The 11,832-nt window shown below is 37.0% G+C and overlaps 2 protein-coding genes across 2 annotated transcripts; one reads left to right on the top strand and one right to left on the bottom strand.

Annotated features, from left to right (window-relative positions):
• Positions 1 to 752: 752 nt before the first annotated feature.
• LOC110814938 (GDSL esterase/lipase At5g18430-like) lies at positions 753 to 2,653 on the top strand. Its single transcript, XM_022042534.2, has 5 exons — positions 753 to 1,054; positions 1,144 to 1,274; positions 1,478 to 1,720; positions 1,882 to 2,137; positions 2,379 to 2,653. Exons 1-5 carry the CDS (start codon positions 781 to 783, stop codon positions 2,600 to 2,602), a joined length of 1,128 nt encoding a protein of 375 aa, XP_021898226.1. The 5' UTR covers positions 753 to 780; the 3' UTR covers positions 2,603 to 2,653.
• A 765-nt stretch (positions 2,654 to 3,418) lies between these two features.
• On the bottom strand, positions 3,419 to 4,603 carry LOC110814868 (F-box/kelch-repeat protein At3g23880-like). Its single transcript, XM_022042451.1, has one exon. It carries the CDS (start codon positions 4,601 to 4,603, stop codon positions 3,419 to 3,421), a length of 1,185 nt encoding a protein of 394 aa, XP_021898143.1.
• Between the last annotated feature and the right edge of the window lie 7,229 nt (positions 4,604 to 11,832).

The raw sequence follows: 11,832 nt of genomic DNA, 5'->3' as shown, positions 1-11,832 counted from the left end.
ACAAGATTAAATGCCAATGAATTTTGGCCTTTCCACATAGCAGAGTGGGTGAGCCAAGCTCCTCGGAGGGAATCGAAGAACTTTTAGAAACTTTCTCGGCCCCTTTTGGGAGTTTTTTCAAAATTCACAATATATATGTGCTTTACTCTCAAAATTGAAACTTTTGAATGTATTTGTGATTATGGTTTGAGAAAAAGAATGTATTTATAATTACAGGATATTTCTACAGTGAATTTAACATTCATTTCTCTAGTAAAAATAGATACAATTGATCAAATTACATGTTTATCTCCATATATGCTAATTTTTCGATAAATTTATTCACTTGACAATAACGTATTCGACTTTCGTAGTCTAATTTAATTTTTTTCTTTTTACCATCCACACATCAACTTGAATTCAACAACAGTTTAACCAGCATCCCATTTTTTTATCTCACTTTATAAATTGGCGGTGGAAAGTAATTTTTTGTGGGTGTACTTCAAATCATTCATCCAGATCACATGACCTTTGGGTTTTTCTATTCCCATTAATGAACTTCCTCTGACATTTGCAACCTAAAAGCTTGTCCATTTTATCTACAGATAATTTTCTGTAAAATATAACTCTAAAACTTTCGTTTGTAGAAAAAAAAAATTAACTCGAAATTCAACTAAGACCTACTAGGACATTAGATTTCAATTTGAAGGCACGTGTAATTTGTTGGCAGATAACTCAATAGCTAACATTATATAAAGCAAGCATCTCTCATCTGAAATCTTTCACAGCCCATATATTTGTATGTCTTTTTCAAATAAGAATATGGGTTTGATAATGGCAAATTCAGTATCATCAATAGACAATTCTCTAATCATTACAGGCCTTCTATTGACACTATCAACACTCGCGGATGCACGTGCATTTTTCGTGTTTGGTGATTCCCTTGTCGATAGTGGCAACAACAATTACCTAGCAACAACTGCTCGTGCAGATTCAGCCCCGTATGGAATTGATTATCCGACTCATAGGCCTACAGGCCGCTTCTCCAATGGCCTTAACATCCCAGACCTCATCAGTTAAAACCTCTCGATTTCAAAATCTTGCATTATTCCTATACCAAAAATGCATGATCGTGCTTATTATAATGCATGTTTACATTTGCAGGTCAAGAAATTGGATTATCAGAACCTCCATTGCCATACTTGAGTCCACAGCTGACTGGGCAAAGACTACTTGTTGGGGCAAATTTTGCTTCAGCAGGAATTGGAATACTCAATGATACTGGAGTTCAATTTGTAAGGAAATTGCTTTTTTAGTTACTTATTTCTTAAGTGAGAATTTATAAGCCCATTGTTTAACGAACTATTCGAGATTTACTAAAACAGGTATAAACTTGTTATTTAATTAAGCATTCGATATTTACTATTATAAATTTAAAAAATTTATTAAAAGAAATTAGTTTCTGACTGATAAATTATTATATTGTTACATGTTGCAGCTGAACATAATTAGAATGTATAGACAACTGGATCACTTCCAAGAATACCAGCAAAGAGTAAGTTCTCTTATCGGACCTAAACAAACTCGAAGACTTGTAAACCAAGCACTTGTGCTCATCACTGTTGGTGGCAACGACTTTGTGAACAACTACTACTTGGTGCCATACTCTGCAAGATCTCGCCAATTTGCATTGCCAGACTACGTTAAATTCCTTCTATCTGAGTATCGGAAATTATTGCTGGTAATTTCTAATGTAAATGTAACACAATTCATATAAGGGCTCAAACAAAAATTTAAAAGCATAATTTTTTTAGAATTACTTGATGTGATGTTATTTATCATTGAATGAGTTTTGGTTAAGAACATTAAATCTATAATATGATGTTACTTGTCAAAGTGTAGAGGGTGCATCAGCTCGGAGGACGCAGGGTGTTGGTGACAGGAACTGGACCAATGGGATGTGTGCCTGCAGAACTCGCAATGAGGGGCAGCAGCAATGGAGGATGCTCGACTGAGTTGCAACGAGCTGCGTCTTTGTACAATCCGCAACTCATTCAGATGCTGAATGGACTCAACGGAAAACTTGGGAGACATGTGTTCATTGCTGCAAACACACATCAAATGCACCTGGATTTCCTCGCCCAACCCCAAGCATATGGTACTATTTATATCTACATCTATATATACTATTTATTTTTCGAGTCTTTATTTTATCTTATAAAAATTAAAAAATATATTTAAATTAAGTGATGAAGTAACGTCTAACATATGTTTTTGTTCATTCTTATGAAAGAAGTAACTAGTAAGGTAAAATTCGTTGATAAAGAATTACATTATAAATAAGTAACTTATTAAAATGATGTCCTAGTTGTTATTAATTCATTTTTTTATGGATGCAGGATTTACGACATCGAAAATAGCTTGTTGTGGACAAGGACCTTATAATGGCCTTGGCCTATGCACACTGGTTTCAGACTTGTGTCCTAACAGAGATCTTTATGTCTTTTGGGATTCATTTCATCCATCTGAAAAGGCAAACAAATTGATAGTGCAAAAGATGATGACTGCTTCCAGTTTATATATGAATCCTATGAACTTAACCACCTTATTATCTATTTTCTGAATGGTTTATGTATTAAACTTAAATATGTATCTTATGAATTTTTTTAAGTGATTAATGTCTTAGACTTAATTGTAGTAATTAATTAAAATTAATTATAGTATATGTACTTAAATTTTAAGAGGTATCTTAGTGCTTATATATCACATAATTTTTTTTTATAATAATCACAAATGAAAATTTGAGTTTTTTTTATAAGTTTTTTATTCTTTTTCCTCTCATTTCTAATAAAATATTATCTAAAGTTAATTTATCTCTTTAAATTTTTCAACAACTCTATACTCAGAGAGCAAGTCAATAATATTTTTTTCACAATCATCAAGATTCTATATAATTGTAAATAAAAAAAAAAAGACTAGAAAATAAGAAGAGTATTTATTTTATATTCTGTAACGACAAATTACTTATGAAACTTTCACAAATATGGTTAGATGTAAACAATCTACGTTAAAAGGTTTTTATATAGTTCTTTGCACTTTTTCTTTCTTGTGTTTACCTTCACTAGATGTTTATGGAAATAACTAACTATTAACAAATTATTTTAAAATAATTAATTCTTTATTACTCAAAAACGATAGTTTTATTAATATAACTAATTATGACAGTAATAATAACTACATATTAAAAGGGATCATCTATATAGAAAAAAATTTAGTACTAACACACGAATAATAATATAACTAATAATATTATAACATCTTATTAAGAATATACACGTACAAAACTCGACTTGGACAGACAACTTGAACTTGATAGAGAGAGTAAAATAACAATCATATAACCAAAAGATGGTTTAGAAGAGAAAGCAAAAGAGAAATATTAATCCAAAATGTCTTTGACAAGCCTAACCTTGCTCTCTTTGTAAGTAACAATCTGTATGGTTCTATATACTCCTTGGATTCGGAGATCAGTGATTTCTTTGGTGTCCATGTCATATAAGACTACCTGTCCCTTGCCATTATCAAGAAACACCTTGCCATTCTTCCAAAATCCCAGTGGATACCAACACCAATATAACCCAGGAACTGGATCAATTCTATATAATCTACTCCAAGACTCTTCCACACCAATTTCAAGCAAAACCCACACGTCAATCCACCACCTGTTGTTCACCCTCCGACTATCCCCTTGACTAACACAAACTGTTAAACAGTCACCCAATGGATAGAACCAAATGAACCAAGAAAACCTATTGATATTATCAGGCAGCCTAGTCTTCGAAAAAACCTCCTTACCCATATCAAATGTAACGATTCTTTCTTCATCATTAGTATGATTTACAGTAAACCAAGATAAGGTTCCTTTCACCACCGTGCTTGAGTTTCTAAAAACATCAACTACACCCATTCCTTGAACATGGATTCTCTTCCACGAATCTTCTTCTAGGCTGTAGATTTCTATACAATGATCTCCTACAGAAGTTGCCATGATAAATTCAGAAATTTTCATGAGTTTTATCACCTTGTAGTTTTTTCTCTCTTGAAGGTATTCAAACCCAGAAAGAATTACATCAGCAGAAGTTTTTATCCCCTTGCTGTTAAAATACTGAAACCTAGGTGGTGGGAGGATTTTTAACTCGCTAGTTGCAGGGTTCCACAGAATAAAATTATCCCCATAATGATCATGTAAACACACAATTCCATTACATGAGCCTACAAGGTTGACTCTTGTTGACCCACGATCAGGTGAGTGGACGAAAGGGAGGTATTCAGTTGTAGACATTTCACGAAGATTGTGGTAAGGGCAGAGAGAAAACACAACAGGCTCCTTATCATTAGGGTTAGGACTCTTATTGATACGACTAATGAGGAGTTGAGAGGTGGTACTGTAGATATTTTTATTGTTGGCATTGAAGAGAATGGTTTTAGATATGGAGTTTGGATATTGTATCAGAGTCGACCATGACTTGGAAACGCACTTGAATCTCATCAAACTCTTAGTTGGACATTTGAGCAGTATATGAGCTACTGTGCTTTCTAGCCAAGACTTGTCAGCTAATGCCATCCTTGAGTAATGTCTGAATTAACATATACATACATATATATATATAGGAGATGCAACAATTGTATATAAATATATTGTATATATTATATGGTAAGTTTTGTATGTATATATCAATGGTTAGGTTACAGGGGATGAATACTCCTATTTTAGGATTTCATTTATGTAGAGTTTTAATTAAGAAAGATATTTGCAGGTAGACATAATGGCTAAATTTTAGAAAAATATCACCTCAATCTCTAATTTTGTCAAGTACATCAATGTATTTGGATTGACTAATATAAATTAATTAAAGTTAATTCTTAATGTGTAATATATTAATATTTCCTAAAACTTAAAATTTAAGAGTATTTTTGGGTATGAAATTGGACAAAGGTAAGATTTATTTTTATTCTTAATCAATAATTTAATATTATCACTAGTAATTTGGTATTAGATTGATTATATATAATTATTGATATATAACAAATTTTCGGCAAAAAATTAAAGAAACTAAAAATTAAGATTGATAATGGTTCTTTTACAAAAAAAAAAAAAGGTAATTAGGTAGAAATAAATATATAAAAAATTAAATTTAAAAAAATAAAAATATGTAAGGGAACACAATTCTAAGTAAATTTGAAACAGACATGGATAATTATGTAATAAACAATAATTCTATCAAGTTTATAATTGTATAAATAACTTTTTTTGAGTGCAATCATATATTCAGGAATTAATTCATATACATAATGAGTTAATAATCTAAATAACTTTCAAACGAGTACACACATGAAAGTATAACCTGATTCGAAGTCATAATTTCCTGTTGAGAAAGAGATGTATTGTAACGTCCCAGAATTTAAAATGAGATAAAAATATGAATTGAATGCGGAAGCGAAATAATAGAGTTAGGGTTTACATTCTTTACATAATAATTTAAAATACCCCATAGTGTTACGAGAATGTCCCTTCTAAAAGAACAAACGAAAATCAAAGAAATAAACGAAAAGTAGACAATTAAGCATCTTAGGACAATCTTTACTAGCTTTTGAAGAAGTCCGAGTGATGAACTATTCACAAACCTCTTGGTGATCAGAATCTGGGTTTTAATCCTCTTGATATGAAATAGTTAATGAATGGGACACTAGCCCAATAAGAATATCATGCTGCTCATTGATACAAAAAATAAATGTTGGTAAAAATCATAAAAATAATCAATTGAGCTCTTAATTTAAGTAAATTCATTTATCATAAGTAAAATCATTTATTGCATACTTACCGTTGCGAGATTTTAAAAAACGACCTATAGAGACAATAACTCAACAACATCATAATCTCATGTTCAAGTAAGTAAAAATAACAATTTTTCTTTTTTATTTGCCTACTGATATCCATGGGGGTCTATAGGGATGTCCCACTACGTGTAAACCAACATATAACCTTATCAATTACTGGTCGTCCCCATACCCCATCTGGTATGAGTGCCAAAAATATCAATCATTAATATCTCGTCTGCTATGAGGGTAAAACGGGTCATCCCCATACCCTATCCGGTATGAGCGCTAAAAATATCAATTCTCGATACCCCGTCCTGTATGAAGTGACGTTCACGGTAGAGTTTCCTATGTACCCGATCTGTCCACCATCTCTCACGATATCTATTAAGGCTACTATTCATTCATTCACTTAACTAATCAATTTTCTATTTACATTTAATTTTTAGTTTCACAATTTAACCGTAAATCAACACAAGATAAACAATACATGCATCAAGGAAACACAACTGAATCATTTTACTAATTTTAGTACATTATCATGTGTTTAAAGCTGTAAAATCAAACAATCGGTTAAATAGGATAAACAATAATAAATAATCAGTTCTGACTCCATTAGTAACCTGTAATTAACTCTCGAAGTTTTTTAAATTATTCAAAATACCATATTATTCATAATTAAACTTCAATTCCATAACAGGGAATAAGGTGAAGGATTCTTATCTGAATCAGTGTCTGAAATACTGAACTTTCTACTGCGCCTATTGGCGGTCTTCAAGTTTTCTGAATTTTTCTGTGGAGGTAAAAATACGCTTCACATATCTAAAAATACTCCTAAAAATCTTAAACCGATGTTAAAAATATTTTTTAACTAATTTCAGAATTCTGGCACGGTGGCACTACCGTCCGCGCAGCAGTTTGCCTCAACCTGACCATTTTTGGCCAGTTTTGGCTGGTTTCAGCCGGTAGTATATCCATCCCAGCAAGAAAACATGTTAGGGAGCCTCAGTTGGCCCAAAAAAAATCAAAAACAAAAACTTACTAGCAGTGGAATTTTTTAGTGCAATGGCTCCGCTGACTCACCTTCACGGCTGAGAGTTTTTCTTCAGTCAACCTGTAAAAAACAAAATGGTGAACACAATGGTCAAAAAATCAAACAAAATAGGAAACGGAAAGGGGCTCATCGGAGGTGATTTTTGGTTTTTCCTACGGCGGCGGCGCCGAACTTTACCTGCAGTTTTCGACTTATTCGCTGTTCCTTTTGCTCCGATTTGGCCATGAGAGTGTTCAAAATTAAATTTCAAGCGAATATGAGAATTTTTACCTTTTTTGGCAGTCGGAAGTGGCTCCAACGTGGCAGTTGGCGACTGTCGGCTCCCTTCTCGGTGAGTGGTTTTTCTTCTCCGGCAGGAGGCTGGCGGCTAGAGTTTCGTTTGATGTGAAGTGAGATATTTAAACTTGTCTCTCTTAAATCTGAAGTGTTCACCACGTTTGATCTCGACCGTCCGATTGCATTTAAGGAGAAAATGAATTTAGACTGTTTATCGCGATTTGATCTCGACCGTACGATCACATTTAAAGAGGAAACAAATCTGGACTGTTCATCGCATTTAATCGCGACCATCCGATCATGCATGAGGAGGGAACGGATCTGGACCGTCCACGCGCGCGAAAACGCATCTGAGTCGTCCGATCGCGGGTACGTGAATTAGTAGCGTGGCCTCTCGCATGGCACCTAGTCAGCGTGTCTTGCCACACAACGCGCTACAGTTCGTTGGGGCTGCTGACTAGGCGGTGCCACATGGCGTATTTTTTTTAACTGCTTTTTGACCTACAGTTTCTGATTTTTCTTTCAAATTTTCACCCTTTTTTCCTAAAATTGTTTTCAATTTCATCCTCCACCTTTTTTTTCCTAATTTTTACATTAAATAAAAATTTATAAATTTAAAAATTATATTTTTATATATTAATTTTAATTTTTAAAATTAATCTCAAACCAAATTTCGAGTCGAGGTATTACAACTCTCTCTCAGTTAAAAGAAATTTGGTCTCTTAAATTTACCTCTCTCTCACTCAATCAAACAGTTGGAGATATTGGGATATAAAGTCTGAATCTATCTCCCATGTGACCTCTCTCTCTATGTGATTCTGCTATAGGACCTTAACGAAAGACATTTTTCGGTTGCGGAGTACTCTACTCTTTCGGTCTATAATACCCACCGATACTTACTCGTAGGACAGATCCTCTTGGAGTGAAAGGGGCTCGTGGGTTAAGACGTGAAAGGAGTCCAGTTTGTACTTGCGGAGCATGAACACATGAAACACGTTATAGACCCTGGATAGTTCTGGAGGTAGTGCCAGTATGTAAGCAGCGATGCCAATTCTGTCTAAGATTTCAAATAGCCTAATAAACCGGGGGGATTTAGTTTTCCTCTCTTGCCAAATCTACTAATTTCATTGAAACGAGTGACCTTAAAGAATACCCGATCACATTTCTCAAATTTTAAAACCCTCATCCAAGAATGGATGTTCTTCCTGATCTTAACTATTTTGCTTGTAGTCTCTTCCACAAGATTTGGACCGAACAATTTTCTATCACCCACTTCTTCCCAATAGATCAATGATCTGCATAGGCGACCATATAACATCTCGTTAAGGTCCTAACCTCGGGCGCAAACCGGCCCTCTATATATCTCTCGGCATACTCCACCACAGACAATCTTCCTTGTCTAAGTCCAGTAAACTTTGCTTCTTTTCGCTCCACATTGAAAGCTTCTAGAAACACCTCCTAAGTGATTGGGGAGATCAGAGCTCTTCTTTTTAATTTCCACCAGTGCTTGGCGGATCCTCTTAACATGAATGTAGCCAGTTGTACCTTCTATTTTGTGGTCACGGTTATCACTTCAAATAATTTTTCTGTTTCCTTTATCCAATCTTCCGCCACCAACCGGTCAGAACCCCCATTGAATGCAGGAGGGTTAGCCTTTGGTATTTTTCAATGTTGCTTGTTTCCGCTACACCTAGGTGAATCCCCTATTGCAACACCGATGCTGTCTTCGCCCGTAATGCTCTATCCCTTATCATAGTAGCTAGACTCTCAACTACTCTAAATAGTCGATTAAAGTCCTCTTGTTGCACGCTGGACTGCCATATATGGGTTGTAGATAAGCCAGTAGCGGATCTCGGCTGTGCGGGAGGGGGCACGGCATGGCACGGGAGCAGCCCTTGAAATGCAGCGAGTGGCACCTGGGGAACCCCGGTGCTCGTCCTGGGGCACCTGGTGAGCCCTATGCCCCCGGAGAACACTTATTTTTTTTAATGGCGTAAGCTAAGATAATTCCACGGCCACATATGAACACGTCATTCCAAATCCACTACAAACATAGAAACCTCACCGCAATCTATTATTCAAAGTCACAATAAACCTGCAACCCTACATGTAATATCACAGTGAAGAATAATCTCACAGACTCCCAGCAGACACACTATCTACCCTACTACTAGTTATTACACACTCAATCATGCCAAATAATGAAAACATTATTGCTCTATTCCTCTATCCGCTAGGCTCGAAAATCAACAACTCTGATCCCAACTACATCCCTACTTCATCTTTAAATAATAAGGAGTGAGTATATACAACTCAGTACAGTAAAAATTAAGTTACAAGCATCATATACAACAATAGAGAACTCAGGGGTCCTATATGTACTCCACCTACTCAACCTAATACCTACCATTTGTAATTTAAAAATTATGCATGTTAATTGTGACCGCCCCTCGATGTCCCCTAACCGTACAAATACTCTCTCCCATCACCAGTATCAGCTATCACCAATAAACCGCTTATCTCCCGACCCCTAATAGGCCACACACACACACAGATACCATTCTCACCCGTCACCAGTATCAGCGCTCACCAATAAATCACCTATCTCTCGACCCCTAATAGGCCACACACACACACAGATTCCATTCTCACCCGTTATCAGTATTGGCGACCACCAATAAACCGTCTATCCCTCGACCCCTAATAGGCCACACACACACACACACACAGATACCATTCTCACCCGTCACCAGTATCGGCACTCACCAATAAACTGCCTATCTCTCGACCCCTAATAGGCCACACACACATATTCCATTCTCACCCGCCACCAGTATCGACGATCACCAATAAACCACTTATCCCTCGACCCCTAATAGGCCATGCACACACCCAAATACCATTCTTTTTTGTCACTAATATCGGTGACCAAACCCCTTCCCGTCGGAGTCTCCCGACCATCACCACCATCGGCGATCAACTTACTTTTTCTAGGTAGCGACCACCAATATCGGCGTCCCCCAATGTTACCAACTCAAGGACCCTACCATCCCATACTTGCTCCACCTTGTTATCCTGAGGCTCTCCTATTCCTTTACCCGGTATACCAACCTAATACACATCTCCTCCTAGAACACACACTAACATTTCACACACATGCCGGTAATGTTCATTCGCTAACCATTACATTTACAGCAGCTATACCAACAAATATACAACCCACACCTTCACACCACACAACTACCAACACACCCCTATCCTGATACCTTACACCACGCCTTATTCGCCTCTCTTTTCCTTTCCCAAATTTCCAGCATATACACTCTCCTCTCCTTTTATATCTACCTCTCCCTATGGTCATACCGCACTTCTCCTCTTACCCGAATCTCTTCCCACACACCGAACTCATCATTCTCCCTCCTTCCACAGTCCACTCTAAGGACCCCCTGCAAAATCATGAACTCTCCTCTCTCTCACAGAACTCACACACCACTTTCCTTCTTCTTCTACCTCCCACGGCCTGTTCAAAATATCACAAGTCACACACTCACAATCACAACTCTCATCTCTCACACAGAACACTCACCAACTTCGTTATTCCTTCTCTCTCCTCCCGCGGCCTCCTCCATGCACCCCGCTCGCACACACACAACATCACTTCGCCCTCACAGATCTCACTCACTCACCGACCTCCTTGTTCACTCTCTCCTCCCACGACCTTCACCATGTACTCACACTCATGTTACACAAAATAACCACACTCTCTCACGGATCTCTCCCGCTTTCTAATCACACACTCACAATCACAACTCTCATCTCTCTCACAGAACACTCACCAACTTCCTTCTTCCTTCTCTTTCCTCCCGCGGCCTCCTCCGTGCACCCCGCTCGCACACACACAATGTCACCTCACCCTCACGGATCTCACCCACTCACCGACCTCCTCGTTCACTCTCTCCTCCCGTGGCCTTCACCATGTACTCACACTCATGTTACACAAAATAACCACACTCTCTTACGGATCTCTCCCATTCTCCAGCGTCTTCATTCTCTCTTTTCCCGCGGCCTCCTCCGTGAGCACCTCCATGATTCCACCTGTCATCCACAACCGCTTGTCTCTACCTCGTAGTCTATTGCTCTACATACTAAACGGAACCTAGATTTCTCAACTTAAGATCACATATTCGAAATCACTCCACACCTATACAAGAACTCAAAATTTTATTGTACCTCCCATCTCCATTTTTCTCCTTCCCTTAGCTTGCTCCGTCACTGTCCTCTGTCTCCTCCTCTCTCTCTTCTTGCTCCTCTCCGCTCTAACTTTTCTCTCTCTCTCGAACCTTCTCTTTCCCCCAATCTCTATTCTCCCTTTTCTTTCCTTTCCTCCCTTTTTTTCTTTTCTCTTTTCTCTTTTCTTTTCTTTCCTCTTTTTTTTTTCCTTTTTTCTCTTTTATTTTGTTTCCTCTCTTCCTACCCGTCCATCTCAAAACGACGTCGTTTCTTTTTTTTTTCCAATTACTACACTGGTACTCCATGTAACCTGAATATCTCCTGGATATACATTTTTACTAGCTTGTCTAAGGAGTCGGTCATCTTGATGGTCAGGAAGAGTAAAGACTTGGTGAACCGGTCAATAATTACCCAAA

The sequence above is a fragment of the Carica papaya genome, chromosome 6 (genome assembly GCF_054855325.1).
Source record: "Carica papaya isolate Zhongbai chromosome 6, ASM5485532v1, whole genome shotgun sequence".
Classification (NCBI taxonomy): domain Eukaryota; kingdom Viridiplantae; phylum Streptophyta; class Magnoliopsida; order Brassicales; family Caricaceae; genus Carica; species Carica papaya.
This window is presented reverse-complemented; position numbering and strand designations above follow the sequence as displayed.

Bases quoted from the DNA above. Each gene is read 5' to 3' on its own strand.
- LOC110814938 (XM_022042534.2), top strand. From the start codon at position 781: ATGTCTTTTTCAAATAAGAATATGGGTTTGATAATGGCAAATTCAGTA. The intron at 1,055-1,143 runs GTTAAAACCTCT...TTACATTTGCAG, and splicing joins TAACATCCCAGACCTCATCA to GTCAAGAAATTGGATTATCA. The intron at 2,138-2,378 runs GTACTATTTATA...TTATGGATGCAG, and splicing joins CGCCCAACCCCAAGCATATG to GATTTACGACATCGAAAATA.
- LOC110814868 (XM_022042451.1), bottom strand. From the start codon at position 4,603: ATGGCATTAGCTGACAAGTCTTGGCTAGAAAGCACAGTAGCTCATATA.